The sequence below is a fragment of the Lissotriton vulgaris genome, chromosome 3_1, assembly GCF_964263255.1.
Source record: "Lissotriton vulgaris chromosome 3_1, aLisVul1.2, whole genome shotgun sequence".
NCBI classification, from domain to species: domain Eukaryota; kingdom Metazoa; phylum Chordata; class Amphibia; order Caudata; family Salamandridae; genus Lissotriton; species Lissotriton vulgaris.
This window is the reverse complement of record NC_141689.1, coordinates 347352285-347372496: the sequence shown is the minus strand read 5'-3', so window position 1 is coordinate 347372496 and position 20212 is coordinate 347352285. Positions and strand designations below refer to the sequence as shown.

The window sequence follows — 20212 nt, the reverse complement described above, 5'->3', positions numbered from 1 at the left end:
ACTTTAGAGCGATTTTACATTTGCTGTGATTTTATTATTGGGGGCTTATTTTAGTGTTAACGGGAATTTTAATGCAGGCACACTGACACTCTGACCATTTTTTGACTTCCCTTCACTTTGCCCAGCCGCTTTCCAGCCGACACTCGGCGGCGGTGGGCGCCATCTTTGGTGAAGCGGGGAGAGCGCTCTAGTCGCGCCGTCCTCCCGCCCTCCTGGAATATTTAACAGAGCCTCACATCGAGCTCGGTGCCTAACGGAGCTCTCCCTAGTGAGGGTAACTGGGGCTGCGAGCTGCGTGTTGCCATAACGTGGTGACATTCTTTATACTTGTAACGAATACTCATTGCACTTTAGAGCGATTTTACATTTGCTGTGATTTTATTATTGGGGGCTTATTTTAGTGTTAACGGGAATTTTAATGCAGGCACACTGACACTCTGACCATTTTTTGACTTCCCTTCACTTTGCCCAGCCGCTTTCCAGCCGACACTCGGCGGCGGTGGGCGCCATCTTTGGTGAGGGGGGAGAGCGCTCTAGTCGCGCCGTCCTCCCACCCTCCTTTCTCCCTATATAATGTGTAGGCTGGCCAGACGGCGCAGCGGGCGCGCCGGATGCGCGCCGAAGCCGCGCCTAAGCCAAGCCCGTCTGCGCCCGTCCGCACCAGGATCGCGTCGGGCACAGGGCACGCCGGCCAACAACCACCTACCATCAGGTACGACAGTAAGGAATTACTGGCACTACGATCTAAAGTCGGTGAACCGTGTAAGGGATGTCCCCCTATTGACCTTCTCTGGGGCCCCTTCTCATGTTTACACTGTAAATGGATGTCCCCTTGGATATCTACAGAGACGCATAATATTTCTGCCCCCCCAAGGCGCAGCTCTAATAACTTTAAGGGAGGACTTATTAATGCCCGGTCCTTGTCCTGCCATTGCCAAGACACACAAGATTTATTAACGTGTCACGACCTGGACGCCCTTTTTATAACCGAAACATGGCTCAACGACTCTTCCAATCCTGATTTGGCTACTGCCCTCCCTCCGGATTTTACTATCTTCAGGCGGGACATGCCAATTGGGCGAGGAGGTGGGGTTGCATTCATTATTAAAAAGTCCTTCTTATGCCATACATTTGATCTAGGCCACCTTAAAGAAACTGAGAGCATCGGCTTCTCGATTAAAATTAATGCCTCCACCTCTTTCTCAGGAGGACTAATCTATCGCCCCCCAGGCAATGCCACCCCGTTTATAGACTCCCTAGATGAAGCTCTTGGGTCACTTATGTTACATTACCCCAACTTCACCCTATTAGGAGACATGAACATGCAACTGGAATTGTGCGTCGACCCTCCCGCCACCTGTTTCCAACACACTTTAAATATCTTTGGACTGGTTCAACTAGTTACCGCACCCACCCATCTAGCTGGCCATACTCTTGATGGTATTTGTTCCAACTTAACCACTATGATTACGTCCCCCCCATCCCACAAATTTTGACTGACCATAGTTTCATTCCCTTTGACATCGAGAAACAAGCTCAAGCCTCACTCATAACTAAGCGCCCTCAACCTTCCTTCACAATAAATTGGAGAAAGGTGACCGACCGTATTAAGCTGGACTCCCAACCACTGGCACAGGCCCCTAAATTGATAGGAGATGTGTCGGTCGATTCTCGCAACTTTCACGTCTGGTTGGATCAAATTATCTCAGAAAAATCTGATCCAAAAGGGGACCACGTGAAATGTCCTAAAAGAAAACTAAATGCACCATGGTACACCCAGGCCCTAACTGAGAGTCATCTACTATGTAGAATAAAAGAAAGGAAGTGGAGGAAAACATATGACGAGGCTTCAAGAGCCCTCTATGTTCAGCAGAGGAAATCATACCTCTCTAGTATAAAGGCGGCTACAAAGCAGTACTATACAAAAGCCATCAATGAAGCCCACCAGAAGCAAAAAACCGTCTTCTCCATAGTCAAATCCTTCACCCACCCTAAAGCTCTTCTGCCTGAAATTCCTCCCTCTGAAACTCTGTGTAACCAAATTGCAGATTTCTTTGTGGAAAAAATCGCCAATATTCAAAAGGACTTTCCGCCTCCCTTGATTATTCCTCATTAGGTAGCTGACAACCATCCTTCCCTTTGCAGCTTCCAACCTGTCTCCCTCCAGCAGACCCGCAAGGCAATTTTGGCCTGCAAATCAGGAGCACCATCCGACTCCTGTCCTCCTCGCATTCTGCACCATCTAATCGAGGTAGTAAACCCTAACATCAACGTGATCATTACCGCATCCCTTGATTCAGGGGTAGTGCCTAATGAATGGAAAAAGGCTATTGTGAAACCCCTGATGAAGAAGCAGAATAAATCTCCAACAGATCTTACCAACATGCGCCCCATCTCACTCTTGCCTGTTCTAGGAAAAATCACTGAACAGATAGTACATTGGGAGCTAAAAACATTTGTGGAGAATCATAACATCCTGCATCCCCAGCAATCTGGGTTTTGCCCCGGTCATTCCACCGAAACGGCTCTGATAGAACTCTATGATTCCATCAAGTTCCTGCAGGATGAGGGAAGGCAAGCCGTCCTCATCCTGCTTGACCTAACAGCAGTGTTCGACACTATCTCTCATGTCATCCTGATTGATAGAATGCGAGAGATTGGCGTGACAGACACAGTTTTGGCATGGGTAAAATCTTTCTTGTCCAATAGGTCCCAATCTGTGTCCTTGGGTCCCTACCTATCCAGCGAAAAACCCATTACATCGGGTGTACCGCAGGGGTCCATATTAAGCCCACTTCTTTTTAACATCTATATGGCACCCCTCGCTGTGATAGAGTCCCATGGGATCCTTGTCACGTCATATGCCGACGACACCCAACTTGTCGTCTCCATCAACAAAAACTGCATGGATACAGAGCTGCGATTTCGGAATTGTCTCACCGAGGTATTCCAGTGGCTGAATAAAAACCACTTGAGATGCAACAGTGGGAAAACCGAAATCATACCATTGGGTAAAAATGTATCCTTCTGCCCGAAAGATTGGTGGCCCAAAGACTCAGAGGCCCCGCCTAGTGCGGTGTCTTCTGCGCGCAACCTGGGCGTGCAATTTGATGCATCCCTTTCCTTTGACGATCACGCCAGGATCACGGCTGGTTGCTGCTTTGGACTAATTAAATCTTTAAAGAAATTCCTTGACTTCCTCCCCATCACCGCTAGGAAATCGGTTGTGGTAGCACTAGTACTTTCCCGACTCGATTACTGCAATGGATTAATGGCAGGAGTGAAAAAGTCCACCCTTAAGAAGTTGCAAAGTATACAGCACACGGCTGCAAGATTAGTGTTGAAACTCCCCAGATAATCTTCGGCCTCAGCAGCATTGAACGCCCTCCACTGGTTGCCACTTCACAAGAGAATTCTTTTTAAACTTTTACTTACAGTGTTCAAATCCCTGAAAAATACAGGTCCTCACTACCTTGTCAATCGCTTCACTCAGTACAACCCCGTACGATGTCTGAGATCCTCAGGGGCCAACCTCACGAAGATCCCGAGGTTCAAGTACAAAACCAGGGGTGGAAAAACCTTCACAGTCCTGGCAGCAAAGGCTTGGAACAACTTGCTCGTAAATCTCAGACTGATCGAGACTGAAAGTCTCTTCAGGAAACAACTGAAGACATGGGTATATCAACAATCAGATACCTATGTATTGGCAGCTATTTAGATCCTTCACCACCTATCTCCCACACGCATGCTCAGCGCCAAGATGCTCCTTCCGGAGCGAAAGTTTGCGCTTTACAAATACCCACAAATATCAAAATAAATATCTCAAACCCTACTAGTCACAGTAAGGTTTTTCTAGTATTGGGGCACTTACAGATATCTGGGCACATGCAGGAGTTGAGATGGCACTGATAGCCACATGTGACTAGCTGCTGGTCCAGTTGTAGACATTTGTAACTGTAACTTCAACTGGTGATATCTCCGGTATAGTAAAGACTATAATATACCATGAAGATCATATCAGTAACCTGGGCCTTGGCTCTTTTCTCTTGTTTAAGGTAACTCCTCAAGACATGTGCAGGCGAGTTCCTCGCGCTGGAAGACTGGTCTTCCTTTTCTTTACAGGATAAGTAGTGTTATGAATACAAAAGCTTTCCAGGAATTAGTCCTTGTCCCAGCATGCACATGTTCCATTCCTGGCTATGTCTGTTCTCTCTTGGGATTGATACATATGCCTCCTCAATGTGGAATTTAAAAACAGAATGAAATACTGGCTGAGTACAGTAGTACAAGTACTTCTCTGGAGTCTGCAATTTATGAAAGCTTAAAAACTCTGGTTCTCCTAGAGGAGCATCTTCATGGTGTTTCTGGACAGTTATTACTAGCTTCCAGCCCTGATGGCCGAACTGTAAATGTACATGTATTTATATAGCGCAAATCACTGACCGAGGTCGGTATCTAAGCACTTGCTTAGGGAACCCCTCCTGGTATTCCCCTGTGAGATAACCCTGGCAGGGTATCCACAAGGTGAAAGCCAGGCATCCCGTTGCGAGAGGCCGTTGTGGAGATTAAGCAAGCTATTGCCCAGAGTCGCAGAGTGTGAACCCATGAGTCGAGAAGGCACCGGAGCGAGAATTATCGAGTCCATGGAATTTTTTAGCCCAAGACCCGCCGAGGCGGGGAATTGAACCCTGGTCCAGGACCGATCTCAGCTTCCGGGTCTGCCGCCTCTAACCCCTGAGCCACACTTCTCCACTGAACTGGGACCATGCTGGGAGGGGTCAGGGTAGGACGCATATTCAGGTGTCTGGAAAGCCTCCACTGTCCTAATGAGATGACCAAAAGAAACAAGGAAGGAGTGGGTTTCAATTAAGCGGGTGACTGCCTGGGCTGGCTGCCTATACCTTCCACCATTTATACTTAATTTTGAGGAGGTCAGTATGAGATATGTGCGTTGAGGATGCAGTGTCCAGCTCTACAAAGCATATTAAGTGAATTTTTGCCTGAATAATGGTGTAACTAAGGGTCTATTTGCCAGTATTAGATTCGGAAAAAAATGAAAGCTTACCTTATTACTGCTGTTCCAGAGCCACAATCAAATCTGAATTCCACATAGCCGTCCACCATATTAATAGAGATGAAATCTTTGCTGTCCGTATCGTAGCTGTACAGAATAACCCCACTCTCAGAATCAGGTCGTAATGTGATTTCAAACTCAATGAAGGAAAGGTAGTGCTGTGGTTGAAATGGCCAAGGTGTTGCAGCAAATGAGCGCAAAGACTCATTAAACTGAGGCACAGCCAAAGTGAAAGCTGATAAAAAAAAGTTTCGTTTAAAGCATATAGAAACTACGTTATTTATTTTAATCATTGTAATATTTTTTAATTATTCTTTAAATACATAATTTTAAAATGTTGGAAATTATTCTTCATAATTCGTTTTTTTCTGTCTAAAATCTTGGTATACAAATCTTGCTCTTGCTTTAACCTACTATAGGGGACATTAACTTTCTAAAACCATTGGTGTAGTTGTCCAGTTGTCTCCTTCATTCCCCAGCACACTCTAATATTAAAGGAAATCTTTTTGGTGAGAACAAAGTGAGTGCAAATTGGTTGTGATCCAGAAATAGCTAGGAAAGCAAGCATCTACCTTCCAAGGAGAAAGGAGTATGTGGACTTGGCAAAATATTATGATGCTGTCTATGGCCCTCATTATGAGCCACCCGATCTATTCCATTTCCTGTGCAAGCTACTATTTGCACAGGAATGGGAATAACACGTTTTGTGATAGTTACCACATGCCTCACAATATTCCCTAGGTAAAGGTCATAATTGTTGCACCTTTTAAACTCTGCAACCCTTGGTACTGGATTTTAAAAGATGCACTAATAATCGCCTTCCTTGTTGGGCCACCTGTAATGAGGGCATAAGAGTCTGATTTCTGGAAGGGAGTTTTTTTGAGACTGCGATCTAAAGGAAGAAAATGACTAGATTTTGTAAATGGGATCTGGATATGAATTGTGATGTAAGATCCCATAAATCTGTCTTGTAGATACATTTCTGAAGATTTGTGAGAATCTAGAGTTTGGTGTGCAAAACGACTGGGAGCCAGTGCAAGGGCCACCAAATGACAGTGACAAGACACTTTTTTGTTTTGAATAAAAATTAGAGGCATAACCATATTTCAAATCATTTAACAAATGGAAATGTCAGGATCTACAGACATGTAGGCAGGGTTGCGTCTGCTACTTGCAAGGTGAGCATAGGCGTGGTTATTTGGTTCCCTAACAATGGTTTCTGCATACAAGGAAAGCCTCTGATCAAAGAGAAAAAAGGGCTGTTTTGAATCATATTCTAAACTACACCACTGACCATCAGCATGCACAATGCAAAGCCTAAAAGTAACTGTGCTTTCTTACCCCTTTCACAGTGTCGACCCCTGAATCCGATGGGGCAAAGGCACATATATGAGTCTGCTCCGTTCGAAGCGCAAGTACCACCATTGATGCAGGCGGCTTCATCACAGATTCCACTGCTACATTCACCTGGACATTGAGGTTTTGAGACGTAAGAAATTAGAAATGTTCCATTGAAACTTCATTTGCATCATGCTATTTTACATTCCTATATAATGTAGATGAATTACCCACATGTCCGGATCTCTGTATTGCAACTGAGCACGTAGTTCTCAGGATTAATATATCTTAAATTTTAAACATCATTCATGTCCATATATCTACAACTTTCAGATTCATAACTTGGTGTTCATTCAAAATATTTAACTTAAAAGCACAGCACATTGAAGTGGACACATTTTCACAGCAATCTATGGTCCATGATGACATTATAACATGGGGATGCACCACTGAAGGGAACACAGGGACAGCCGGGTGCAGGGTGCTATTTCAGAGCCGGGCCCCCAATGCTGTTCAATAAAGATTCTTCTTTTGGCAAACACGCTGCACCAGAGGTTGTAGGAGTAAGACCTACAACAGCAGCGGTAAGTATAGATGTAGAGATTTGTGGGGGCACCATTGGTTCAGCTTACCAATGCCCAGGGGCTTCGGATGCGTGGGTGCCTTTTGCCGTTAGACTCTTTTTACCCGGACTAGTCGCGGTCAGGAGGAGCCTCTGGATTCACACTGCAGGCGCTGCTGTGGAGATCAGGAGATGTCAGTCAATGCTGGACTCAAGATCAGAATCGCTGGGGAGACTTTACAGCACAATTGAACCACTCAGGTCGTGGGCGTTGGGTGCAGAGTGGGCAGGAGACACGGATCCACCTGGATCCGGAGTCCTTGGAGTTAGTTTGTTCTTGACAGGTCCGCTGTCCATGGAAGATTAGATTCTTTTTTGAAGCTAGCACTCCTACCAAGGTTTTCAGAGGTCACAGGCTGCAAGGCAGGTCGCAGATTCACAGAAGCCAGAGACAGGCCGGTAGGGCTGGAGCCAAGGCAAATGTTGTCTTCAGTCTTCTCTGCAGGGATGTCTTCTTTCTTCTTAGGTCATCACAGATCTAGTTTTCAGGTCTGGGGGAGCAACCTAAATACTAAATTTAGGGGTGTTTTAGGGGAATAGCTGGGAGGGCAAATGGGCACCTTACCTGGGGTGGCTACACCCTCATTTATGCCACGTTCCTGTGAGAGGCGGCATAAACCTAGCCCTGTTTGGAGAGGTCTCCCCATCCTTAAGATGACAGGGACTGAGAGATGTGCTCCCCTACCTTAGGTGTGGAGTTGACAGAGGTGGGTACATGCCTATTCTTCTAAGGTTTGCCACCAGTTTTCCCACCCAAAATAGGTGTGTAAACTAGGGGCTGCCATCTGCTGGGGGGGGGGGGGGGGGGGGGGGTTGCATTACAAAGGTGTCAGGCCTTTGAAGCTTCCCCTTCGAGCACTGAATCATCCTGGCGGAGGAGGTGTGCCACCTCTGCCCGGATGTGCATCGTTTACAAAGCCGACAAGACTTTGAATCTTCCCCTTTGATCACTGGCCATACTGGGGGAGGATGTGTGACACCTCTGCCCTGGATGTGCAATGTTTCTGGTTCAAGAGAGCTGAGGCTCTCCACCCAGGGGTCCAGAAACATGTCTGTGTGTGGCAAGCTGCCTGAAGCCAGTCAGTGTCCACACCAGGGTCAGTAGGTGTTCAGGGGGCACCTCTGAGTACATGGTTTAATTAATCTCACACTGGCATCAGTGTGGATTTATTTCAAGGAGTTGCATGGTGTCAAACGCTCCTGGTTTCAGTGAAGTCATTATGGTGCTGTGGAACGCAAGATTGTCAAGTTACCAGCCCATGTGCTTTCTATGACTTCCCTGGCACCTACTATAGCAAGGAATAGACCCTAATATTGTAGGGGCATATCTGCTCATGCAAATATGCCCAAGCCTGTGATATAGTGTGCCCTGCCTTAGGCTGGTAAGACCTGCTAGAGGGGTGACTTACTTACATCTTGGGCAGTGCTAGTTGGGATGGCACACAGGAAGTTGGCCATGTCGACTTTGTTGTTTTGTTTGTACCAGGTCATACATGCTATAGTGGCAGTCTGCATGGCCTAGGTGAGGGGTCTCTAGAGGACACTCTTCAGTCCCAATGACCTAGGTACCCACATACCTTTTACTTAGGACTTACAGGGGGCCTGAAGGGCCAATTGTGGATAAGTTTTAAGGTACTGGGAACCTGGACAGCAAGGACCCAGTACTCTACAGTGCAAGATGCATCAAAAGCCAGGTAAAAAGTGCGGGCGGGGGGTTACAGTAACAGAACCCCTTATTTTCACAGTCTACCAATTTACAATTGTCATGACATCTGCAAAGGAGATAAATACATTTGAGAAAAAATAATTGACCGCTCTGTCCGTCGGTTCCGGACGTCCTTCTGGGCTGTCTGGGGGAGGACGTCCGGAGTACCGACGGACAGAGCTGTGGTCCGTTTTACCTGCGCTGTGGCCAGGTGAGGTGGGGCTACATTCTCCTAGAAATTGGGAGAATCTCAGGTGACAATTATTATGTTACTTCACATTTACTTTTCTCACCACATTCAGCAGTAGCATACTAGGTCCTGATGGAGCAGTATGTGACCTATGGGCCCAAGGTAAACTGCAGAAACATGTCGACCATTACTTCCACCTGAGTAGTTATTTGTTAATACTACCACTTGCACTGTTTTTTATCGTTGGGAAAAGGGAGGTACCTATTAAAATTGTTTTCCTCCTTCTTACCCAATTTTATTATCACATTTTCCACACATTTTGATTTACACTATTCAGCACTGCTATTCGGTTACCACCTGATACAGAGTTTATATTAGATCATACATACATTGGGATCTATATGGGAGACTCAGCTGAATCTGGCCAAATCTCTCACTTGGTACGTTGACCCACTTTCTATGTGAAGGTTCCCAAATGATGTAGGGCGGTACGGATAGTAAAATTAGACCAGACGGAGTCTGGCTGAAGTGGGGACTGTTTTGGGAGCCATCAGTGTATCTCTCCAGTCCTCCTCCTCAACATGCCCGATCCATCCCTCCCACTGGCTCCTAAGCCGAACTAACGTATTTGGAGTGTTGTTTGTCAGGGAGCGGTAAATACAAGAGATTCCTCCTTTTACCAGATTACCTGTCATGGTTTGCACCTCAGGGGGACTATATTCTGGTAGTGAGATGCCATTTGGCATGTGTATGTGGAGGGCATGGCGCTGTTGCAGCCACCTATAGAATTGTGAGGAGTGTAGGAAGTACCGGGTCTGCAAGTCCTGAAATGTGTGCATGTGGTCGGCTGTCTATATGTCCCCAAGCTGTGAGATGCTAATAAGATCCCAGGCCCGGAATCCCTCTAATTTGCTGACCTCTCGGAGCCAGGTACCCTGCCAAAGTGGCGTGTATTGGGTCAACTTATTGGTCCATTGGATGTGGCGCAGGGCGGCACGCCAGCCCATGAGAACCACCTGTGTCACCATGGGTAATGTTCTGTGGATAGACCTAGATCCTGGGTAGGCCCAAGTCATTCAACTCTGCTCTGTATGCCGAGTCAGACCAGCCTCCGTTAAACCAGTCGTGTAACGTAAGTAGGCGAGTTGCCAAATAATACAGGTATAAGTTAGTCATGCCCATACCCCCGTCAAAGGATGGGATTCGGCATTGGGACAGGGCCATGCGAGGTCTACACCTGCCCCAAAGGAATTTAGTGGTCAGGCTGTCCAGCTCTTTAAACCAAGTCCGCAGGAAATTAAATGGGGTATTTTGAATTATATAGAGGAATCTGGGAACTATCATCATTTTAAAGAGGGCGACTCTTCCCAGGGGATTAAGCGGTAGTGTCTGCCATTTGTGGAGGTCATCTGGAGCTCTCTTTACCAGTGGGGTAACATTGAGTGACCAGGCGAGGTCAGGAAGCAGGGCCACCCAGATTACCAGATATTTAAACGATTGCCTTCTGATAGTTATTGTGGATTGCCAATCAAAGCAGTCTCTCGAAATGTGGAGAGGGACTAGGACAGACTTACTGGAATTTAATTGCAGACCAGAGATTTGTCCAAAAGAGTGCAGCGCCCGAAGACAGTGGGGACCGGATTGAGCCGGGTTGGTCAGAAAGAGCAGCATATCGTCCGCATATAGAGCGATTTTGTCTTCCTCAGAGCCTGGCAATTTCCATTCCCTAATTCGGTCATCGGACCGTATGAGGCATGCTAAAGGCTCCATCGCCAGGGCAAACAGGAGCAGTGAGAGGGGGCAACCTTGCCTCGTCCTCCTCTTAATAGGAAACAGCTCCGATAATTCCCCGTTGGCGAGCACACGCGCCTGCGGCCTTGCATATAACACCTTAACCAAGTTGCGGAAGTGCTGGCCCATGCCCATCTCAACTAATACGTCCTCCAGATACTGCCAATCTATGTAATCAAAGGCCTTTATTAAATCGATGAGGAGAAGTGCTATATAAGGGGTTAGTGATTGGCGATTTGCTAAGGCTAAATGGAGGCATCTGAGGCAGTGTCTGGTCCCACATGATGGCATGAATCCACGTTGGTCCGAGTGGACCAGTTTACTAAGATAGGACCTCAGTCGGTTGGCTTGGACCGAGGCAAATATTTTAACCTCCATATTAATGAGGGAGATTGGGCAGTTTTTGGCGCTGTTTGATGAGGGAGGTTGTGTTTTAGGGATCACCACAATCGTGGTGGCATCTGTTTCTGGCAGAAACAAGCCATTTTCTACAGCTTTGGAGTATATGTCCTAGAGATGTGGAACGAGTGTCTCCCGGTAGGCAACGTAGTACTCCTGCAGGGATGCCTAACATCTTATGGGTGTGGAAGCCTCTAGAAGCTTTTCTTACTTCAAAGTGGACACGAGTCATAAATATTGGGCCTCAGACCCCAACTCTTCCGATCACTAGTGAACCTGTGGACTCTGTCAGAAAGAAGGACTGCCAAGCTGTGAAGTTTGCCCTCCTGACCTGATTGGCTGCCCAAGGACTTGTTGTGTGGCATTTTAGGCTCGTATTGAATTTTCCGGATTCATGCCCTTATATAGGTACTATTCACATAGCCCTTACATAGGCATAGAAATCCAGCCCTTATTTAGGCATAGCCCATGCTACCCAAATACAGGCATGGTTACTTCCCTCTGTTCACCAAACATCACAACGATTTCTTGGAAAACCAGCTTAAGCCATTAGGGAACTTCCCCTTGCTTGAATATTGATTTCTCCAAGAACTCAGTTACTTTACAATGAACAACTATTCCCCAGGGGTTTATTCATGATGTTCATATGCCCGACTTTTCGTCAAACTATGGCATTCCTAAACAAATTCAAGGTATAAATATACCTTCACTTGCTATAGCAAGATACAGTGGTTTGGAGCAGTTCGAAGACCTACTTGCCTGACGCAGCTCGCTACAGCAAGTGCCGAAGGAAGCTGACTCTCCAGCTGACGCACTGATCAGGAAGCAGCTTTTCCCCTGCCGAGAATCCAGCTCCAGTGTTTCCGGGTCCCCTTGGGGGGTGTTGGGAAATCGCGTTCCCGAGACAGAGATACCAGACCTCCTTCATTCTAAGGTATGGAGCTGATTAGAACCTAGAGAAACCTTTGGTAGATTCTTGGCAAAAACTAAACCTATGCTAAACAATACTTACTTCTTCCCTCGTACTAGACTTAGGTTAGGTACATTGGGATAGGCGTATTTTAGAAGCACCAGTTGAGTATTTTAGTCTATGTTATATATGTATGTATTTTTATATGGCTTAGAAACCATATAATGCTCTTACAGTATTATTTCATATTACTGTTTAGGCTGTATGCATTATACTTTGCAGTCTGCCTAACGATTGTAGATGTTCACTTCTCTTGCATGAGAAAGAAGACTGTTCAATAAACCCTTTTATTGAAAATGCCGTCTCACTATTTCTCTGCAACTCTGTAGAAACGAAGCATGCACAATTGACTGAGTGAACTAGGTATCTATTGTTTACGCGACTCTGAGAGATATATTCTTATTCCTGGGAAACAAAGTTGTCATGTTTATGCGGTTGTCAGAAACGAATCCCTTCTTGTGTATTCTAGTGACCTCTGAGTTAGCTGGCACACACACAATTAAGTTTAGTATATTCGATAGAGACATATTGACCTAAGTCCTACGTCAAATCTATAGGATATATTATTCCAATGCGCAGAGCCTATTGGGAATATAGGAACTACATTACAGACTGATTTGCTGCCCAAGGACTGCTTTTTCTGCTGGCAGGTGCCCTGATGAAACCAGCCTGCCTGTATGTTCCAGGACTCCAATATTTCCAAGGGTTAGTCCTCTGACCTCCTGTTCTCAAGCCACAGAGACACAACAGGCTTCTCTATGCCACACAATTTTTGTGCAGGACTTCACTTTGCCTCAACAACTCTGTAAGCTTGATCAAGTGCATCTCAATGCCAAAAACTGGTCCAGTGCCCAGTAGCTCCTTGCAGCTCTGAATCAGAGCCATGCATTGCATTGGCGGTTCTGCCAGCCCGACCCAGAGTGACGCATCTCAGTGCAGACTACCGGCCCAGCTCGATGCACCCCGGTGCATCTCAAGCCCCAGCGACTTCACCAGCACTGACTCAGTACATCACACCGCGACCTCAGCGACAACACATCGCTAACAAGTCCTAGCGGCTTCCTCAATGATGATGCAGAACCTTGCATTGTAAGCTCCAATTCACAGTCAATGACTTAGGGCATGTATACTATAGCGGTTGTTTCATGGCTTGTGTGAAAGCATTCCACCATAATTTTCTTTGGGTAATCTTTCTTCCCGTTTTTAGGTCCAGCCCACCAAACAGAGCATATGTCTGTTGCTGTCGCACATGTATAGTGCACATGCCTACAAAATGACAAGCTGTATGTCTGGAAATACACCATATACCATCAATCTTAAAACAGTTAACAGAGAAAAAAGGCTCACCATTATTTCCCTAAGTGTCAATTAATGACTACTGATCAATTTTTTTGTAATTCATACCAACTGTACACTGAATATACCATATGTGTTTGATGGCGTTATATGTATATTCTTGTTTAAATATATGTTTTCCAATCTTTGGGTACACAGTTAGATCTGCGAATGTGACATACAGTATATTCAGTGTACAGTTGGTATGACTTACAAAAATAAATTCATCAGTAGCCATTAATTGACGCCTAGAGAAATAAAGGTGAGACTTTTTTTCTGTTAACTGTTTTTAGATTGATGGTATGGGGATATTTCCAGATATTGAGCATGTATTGATCCCAGCTCTCTAGGTCCTGAATTGGATCACTCTCCTTTATGACAAACACATTCAAAAGGACAAAGGCGCCCATGTCAAAGGCCTTTTTTAGACTTCAGCCGCATTGCACAGCATCACCATTGCTGGATGAAATTTTTTAATTAATGTACATCAATACAGAAGCAGGCATAAACTCAAAAATACAGACCGACATGGAACCTTGCATACATCTGATCAAATATGTTCTGCTTCCATTTAAAAACGAGACATCAGAAAACATATATGAATTATTACTTATACTTACCAACATCAGCTCCACTCAAGGCTCTGCCTAGTGGCCACGGTCTCATATCCGTCATTTTACCATTGATAACCAATAACTGGATACATCCTTTAAAACCTCGGTTTGTTCCAGCTGATTTTACTAACCAATATGCACTTGGTGCGCCACCAAGGTATAAAGGAGTCCTGAAGGTAATTTTACTGTACTGTCCCTACAAGAAGAGCAACACAATTATAGAAATCAGATATATGAGGAATTATAAAATATGTATTTATTAAAACATAAAACAATGCAGAAAGTGTTATGAGTTTAGTTGCTGCCACTGTGGTATTGACTCACAACACAAATGAGTAGGCACTGTAGCTCAGGTGACGTTATCAAAAGAGGTCAGAAAGAAAACTATATTTTGCACAGTTGTAGGGCCCACTGCTGAGGGCTATATCAGTTTTGATAAAACTCATCTACAGTTATAGCAGGGTCGCTGGAATTATGTGGCAGGAGAGGGACAAATTATGCGGTAAGAAAAGGCAAATTATGCGGTATAATGCAGCACATTTTGTAATAGTACTACTTCTGTATTTTATCATTTTTAAACTTGGTAGCACTCTCTGGGCATATTTTACACCGCATTAGTACCAGTTTAACACCCAAATATAGCAATAAGCAGCAGAAAGGTGTGCAGTCCAGCTTTGCAAAGGGCCTTCCACTGCGCAGCAACACGTGTCATCACATCTTTGCAACTTTTGAGCACTTTGCGCTACAAATAATTTTTTTGTTAAAATCTGTGGATTATGCGACAAATGATGAATTATTTGGCAAATGCTGCATATCTATAATTATGCAACCATTGCTGCTGCCATATAATCGCATAATTCCAGTGGCACTGGTTATAGGTCTGCGCATCAGGAGACGACCAATAATGACCTGTATAGCCCAATGCTGAAGAGCAACAAAGCTACTAGAACCAAACAATAAATCTTCTCTCTGTGATAAACTACCTTATGTTATATAGGTCTATATTCAACAACTTATAATTTCACTTCTTATTTTCCACTCATGTATCCCACATAACATATCACAATTCATTCATTAAAAATATGTATATGTAGTTTTTGACTATTTCAATAATTAGTCATCAACAAATTTCATGATATACACAGAAATTTGCATAAAATAAAACCAGTAATACTCAGTGTAAACAGACAATCGCAATAGTGCAAGACACTAATCACTTCATATCACACAAAAATTAATTCCAATATTGACAATTTAAAAAACTCAAAAACTGTTGATGCAGCGTTTTGGTGGTTTCTTGGTTTACCCCGTTTTCTTCAGGACATAAACAATGAGCATTTAAAAATATTGAAAACTAGGGGTGCAGCGTTATTTCATGTGGGACCCTATTCGTTTGAAATTAATGGTATATTAATTATTTTGCCACAATGTTCTCTGCGGTTTCGTTAGTGCCTGGCTGGAAACCCTGGACATGACCTGCAATTTGTTAAACAGATTGAAATGGGCCAAAGTACGGGAAAACGGAGAGTCTTTTCTGATGTATGTGAGTGCCACGAAGAAATAATTTAAACATGGAATATGCTGGGGAAAGTAAAATTATTAGCATGATGGCATGGAGGCAAGGTTTTGCTTGAAGGGAGAATGAACCTTTAGATCAGTGGGAATCTCTTTGAAAGAAGCACATGGATTGGTATTTTTCATGAGGAATATAAGTTATTCCAGGAAATATATAACACATCTCCTTCCTTCAAAATGATAAAAAGCATAAAGGACAAAAATTATGCTTCAAGAAGCTTCAAAAAAGGAGTTATTATACATGCTCAGTTTTTGACGTGATTAGTAGCGGAACCTTCATCCCCTCGGTTTACCCTTCCATCAGGAGGTATGAGAGTTTCAGAAGGTACTGAAGCTGGCTCAGTTAAACAGATATGTCCTGAGTCAGTTACAGAAGCACCATACTCACACAAACCATCAGGGTAATTATTGTGAAACTAATCGTGACTAAAACAGGACTACTACTCTGTATCAGTCATTTCGGGGCATATTATCAACAACTAGCAATATTTATCGCTAAATGGGCTTAGCAATATTTTTTTTATCGCCGCACATCGCCGGAATTTATTTCAGAGATAACCTGCTATTAGCAACCTTTATCTCTAAAGCGATAAAATATCCGGCGATAGTGGCGAAATGCGTGAATATTGCTGGGAATCCAGCGATATTCAGGCATTAACGCCTCTTGGCATGTCGTGACTCCTTGGAAGTTCTAATAGAGGTCAGGTTGGGCATTGGCCAACTCTCTACGAGATATTTTGCATTTAATCAACCATAAGCATACATCTGTAATGGGGATTTGGCCCTTCAACAGTAGGAAGGGTGTAAAACCTGGAACATAGTTGAGATATTTACTATACTCCCACAACGTTTCTCTGATTGCCAAAGATACAGGAAACTGACTCTGACATGCAAGATAGACGCTATCCTTTAAGTAACAGTTACATTCTTCTACTTGTCCATTGCTTTGGGGATCATAGACAGCCATTCTGATGTGTTGTGTGTGCTGCTGTTGTATTTCAGTCATCTCATTAGAAGTGAGCTGCACTTCACTGTCTGTGATTAAGGTTTGTGGAAAACTTTCTTTGCTAACAGTTTTTATAAGAAACTAAAGCATGTCATGTGTGTTGACCATTCCAACAAACTTGGGGGCATATTATCAACAACTAGCGATATTTATCGCTAAATGGGCTTAGCGATATTTTTTTATCGCCGCGCATCGCCGTATTTTATCGCAGAGATAACGTGCTATTAGCAACGTTTATCTCTAAAGCGATAAAATATCCGGCGATAGCGGCGAAATGCGTGAATATCGCTAGGAATCCAGCGATATTCAGGCATTAACGCCAATAGGGTCTTAACCTGAATATCCAATTCCCATTGGATATACAGGTTAAAAACTGGTCTGAGCAGGCGGTCGTTTTCAGCGCTTAGCGCAAATTTTTTTATCGCTACGCCTGCGTTGATAATAGGCGATAGCGATGTTAGCGACTGCTTTCAGTCGCTAACAGGTTGGGTACGCGCACTTTGCATGTCATTAGCGATAAATATTGCTGACATGCAAAGTGGGCCCCAAACCGCTCGCTAACGCCTCAAAGCTGTCGTTAACTGATGTTAGCGACAGCTTGCTAATAGGGCGATGAAATTATCGTCGCTTTTTGGCCGACAACGGTTGCAAAAGTGGCAATAATTTCATATTGTCCGCCTTGATAATATGCCCCTTAATAACTGGCCATTTAGAATAGAAATCAACTAAAACTAAGGAGTATTGCATGTGTATGGGAAGACTCTTGAAGGGCACATCAATATCAAGACTCTAGTTTTGTTAAGCACAGTGGTGACAGGGGACGTGTGTCATGAGCATTGTTGCAGTCTTTAAGTTCTTATCACATGTCATACATACTTCACTCTCTCAACAAAACAATCCGCTTCTACATCCATTCTTGGCCAATATAGCAACTGTAATAAAGTGCCCCTTTCAACATGGTTACCCCCCACTTTTTGCCTGGAATCTGGTGCACTTTTGGCTGAAAGCATGCTAAGTTCCTGCCAACCAGGTCCCCAGCATCAATGTTCTTGTTCTTGTTCCTAAACTGTATGATTGTTCCACAACTGGGAAACCCTTTGGGATCCCTTGTAAGTACCTAGTAAATGGTACCCCTAGTAACTAGGGTATTGGACCTTAAGAGGGTCTCTAAGGCAGGGTGTACTATACCCAAGCGAGGGCTTATCTGCGAGTGTGGATATGCCACAGTGATATCAAGTTCCCCCTTAGGTATTACTAGTGCACAGGGAAGCCATAACATGAACATAGGCTGGACACTCATCATTACGAGTTCCCCAGCTACATGATGGCTTCACTGTAACTCAAGGTGTTTGGTACAAACACCTCATTTTAATAAACCCACACTCATGCCAGGGATGGATTTATTATTAAATGCACATAGAGGGCACCTTAGAGGTGCCCCCTGAAAACCAACCGACTACTGGTGTGTTGACTGACTGGTCTTGACCAGCCATCCGCCATAGACCGGTTTCTGACCTCCTGAGGAGAGAGCCTTTGCTCTCGGAGGACAGGAACAAAGCCTGTTCCGGGCGGAGGTGTTCACACCTCCTCCCAAGCAGGATAGACATTCCAGGGTGGGAAGCTTTAAAGGCCCTGCCGCCTTTGATATGTGACCTCGGACCTCTCCAGATAGTGGAGCTGCCCACTCCACTGTCCTGACCCCACTTTTTGGAGGCAAGGCAGGCGGGAACATTTGTTAGACTTTGAGGTGTGCTCACATTCAGCCAACACCACCCCTTGGGTGGGCTAACTGATGTGGATCCCACTTTACAAAATCCTCCTTCTTGTATTAGAGAGAATTAGCCTATTAGGGTCAGGGTTATGCCCACTTCCCATAGGAAGTCATCAGATAGATGGTGTAGTAGCCCTACAGGTAGGCAGCTCAATGACTACTTCCCGGTACTCTCCTTAATTCCCCATAATTGAGTATTTAGGTGGCACCGCTCAACACTGAACATCAGATGTGATAGACCTATAGACGAAGAGAACAAAGAGGAGCTGCTGAACCCGAGAACTGGGTGCTTGCCACAGAGTTTTGGCGCGGACCCCTGCCTACCGCTTCAAGACTCAACAATCAAGGTGAACTGTTTTGTCCTGCAGCTGTGGCCTTTAAGAACACCAGCGGTACAAAAGGGGGTGGTAATGGACGGAGCATCTGAACCAATCAAACACTCACACCCAGTCAAAAGATCTGGGTTTAATCCATCACCGTTCTTTAGCCCACTCTGCCACCCCAGTTCAGACATGGCTATATGCAAATCAGACTGACCCTGTGCCTCATGGGAACAGTCCAGCCCGAACTGCCAAGCCATGCCTTTCCTGGACCGGAAACAAGCTTCCGAGGACCGGTTTTTGGCATTCCAGCCGTCTTCAGCCCGGCTTGCTTGAATCCAGTGGCAAAGTGAGCAAGGGACTCACGTCTGAGCATACCCTGCCACACTTATGGCGGCCAAAAGCGGAACAAAAGGGGGTGGCAATGGACGGAGCATCTGAACCAATCAAACACTCACACCCAGTCAAAAGATCTGGGTTTAATCCATCATCGTTCTTTAGCCCACTCTGCCACCCCAGTTCAGACATGGCTATATGCAAATCAGTCTGACCCTGTACCTCATGGGAACAGTCCAGCCCGAACTGCCAAGCCATGCCTTCCTGGACCGGAAACAAGCTTCCGAGCACCAGAGCATTACCAGCCTTCACAAACTGCCCAAGAACTCCCTTAGAGTAGAGGAGCTTCTCCTCTGCAGGACCGGAGGCACTGAAACCGCAGAGTCTGGTCCATTGACTTGCAGCTCCCCGGCCCGGCCGGTGCAAAAACTGACCAGGAAGAGGCACTAGCGCTCTAAAAGTAAAGATCTGTCTCCCCAGCTAGTGTTGAGGCTCCAGAAACAACTGGAGCTGTGCAGTACCAATCCCCAGGATACTGGTTGCCCTGCACACAAGACTGACATTGAAGAGTCCAGTCAGGAGTTCAACTGTATCAGAGCCTCGCAGCCATTTAGGGACATCCAGACCCCTGAGACCCACTTAGAGAGTGGCCCAGCAGTCCTGAATTTGCCCCTGCCAGCTGTTGTCCCCTGACCACTTTTAAGCACTGGGCGGCCAACTTACCTGCTCTGCACCCAGCCCGCCTTGCCTGGGTAATGGCAAACTGGCTGTTCTCCCTTGTCCCAAAGGCCATTGTGACCCTAGCCACCATTTGGGAGCTCTCGGACTTGCATGCATGTCCCAGAGTGTAGCCTCATTTTAGAAGGACCCCTTTCCCAGTAGCTCCAGCTACCAAACTCACCAACTCCCTGTGGAATTCAGGATGTACCCAACAAACTATTGGTAGAATATTGGGCCTTGTCTTCCTGCTACTCTAAACCAGGATGGTGAAACCATACAACTGTCTGCTTTACCAACCTGATTTTTCCTCCCATCGAATTGCATGGTGCATAATTGCGCACAACTTTGAACTATTTGCTTATGTTTGAAAATTCATAAAAAATACAGTACTTACCTTTGAACAAAGTTCTTGGTATTAAAATATATATAACAAGAACTGTTATTTT

The 20212-nt window shown here is 45.1% G+C and overlaps 1 protein-coding gene across 2 annotated transcripts in view; it reads right to left on the bottom strand.

Annotated features, from left to right (window-relative positions):
- EGFLAM (EGF like, fibronectin type III and laminin G domains) overlaps nt 1-20212 on the bottom strand; it is a 639867-nt gene that overhangs the window by 69756 nt on the left and 549899 nt on the right. For both annotated transcript variants that reach the window (XM_086960551.1, XM_086960552.1), the window contains exons 13-15: nt 14045-14234; nt 6416-6541; nt 5066-5309 (exon numbers count right to left, since the gene is read on the bottom strand). In XM_086960551.1, the coding sequence (XP_086816677.1) occupies nt 5066-5309; nt 6416-6541; nt 14045-14234 (560 nt within the window). The remainder of the gene's footprint in view (nt 1-5065; nt 5310-6415; nt 6542-14044; nt 14235-20212) is intronic.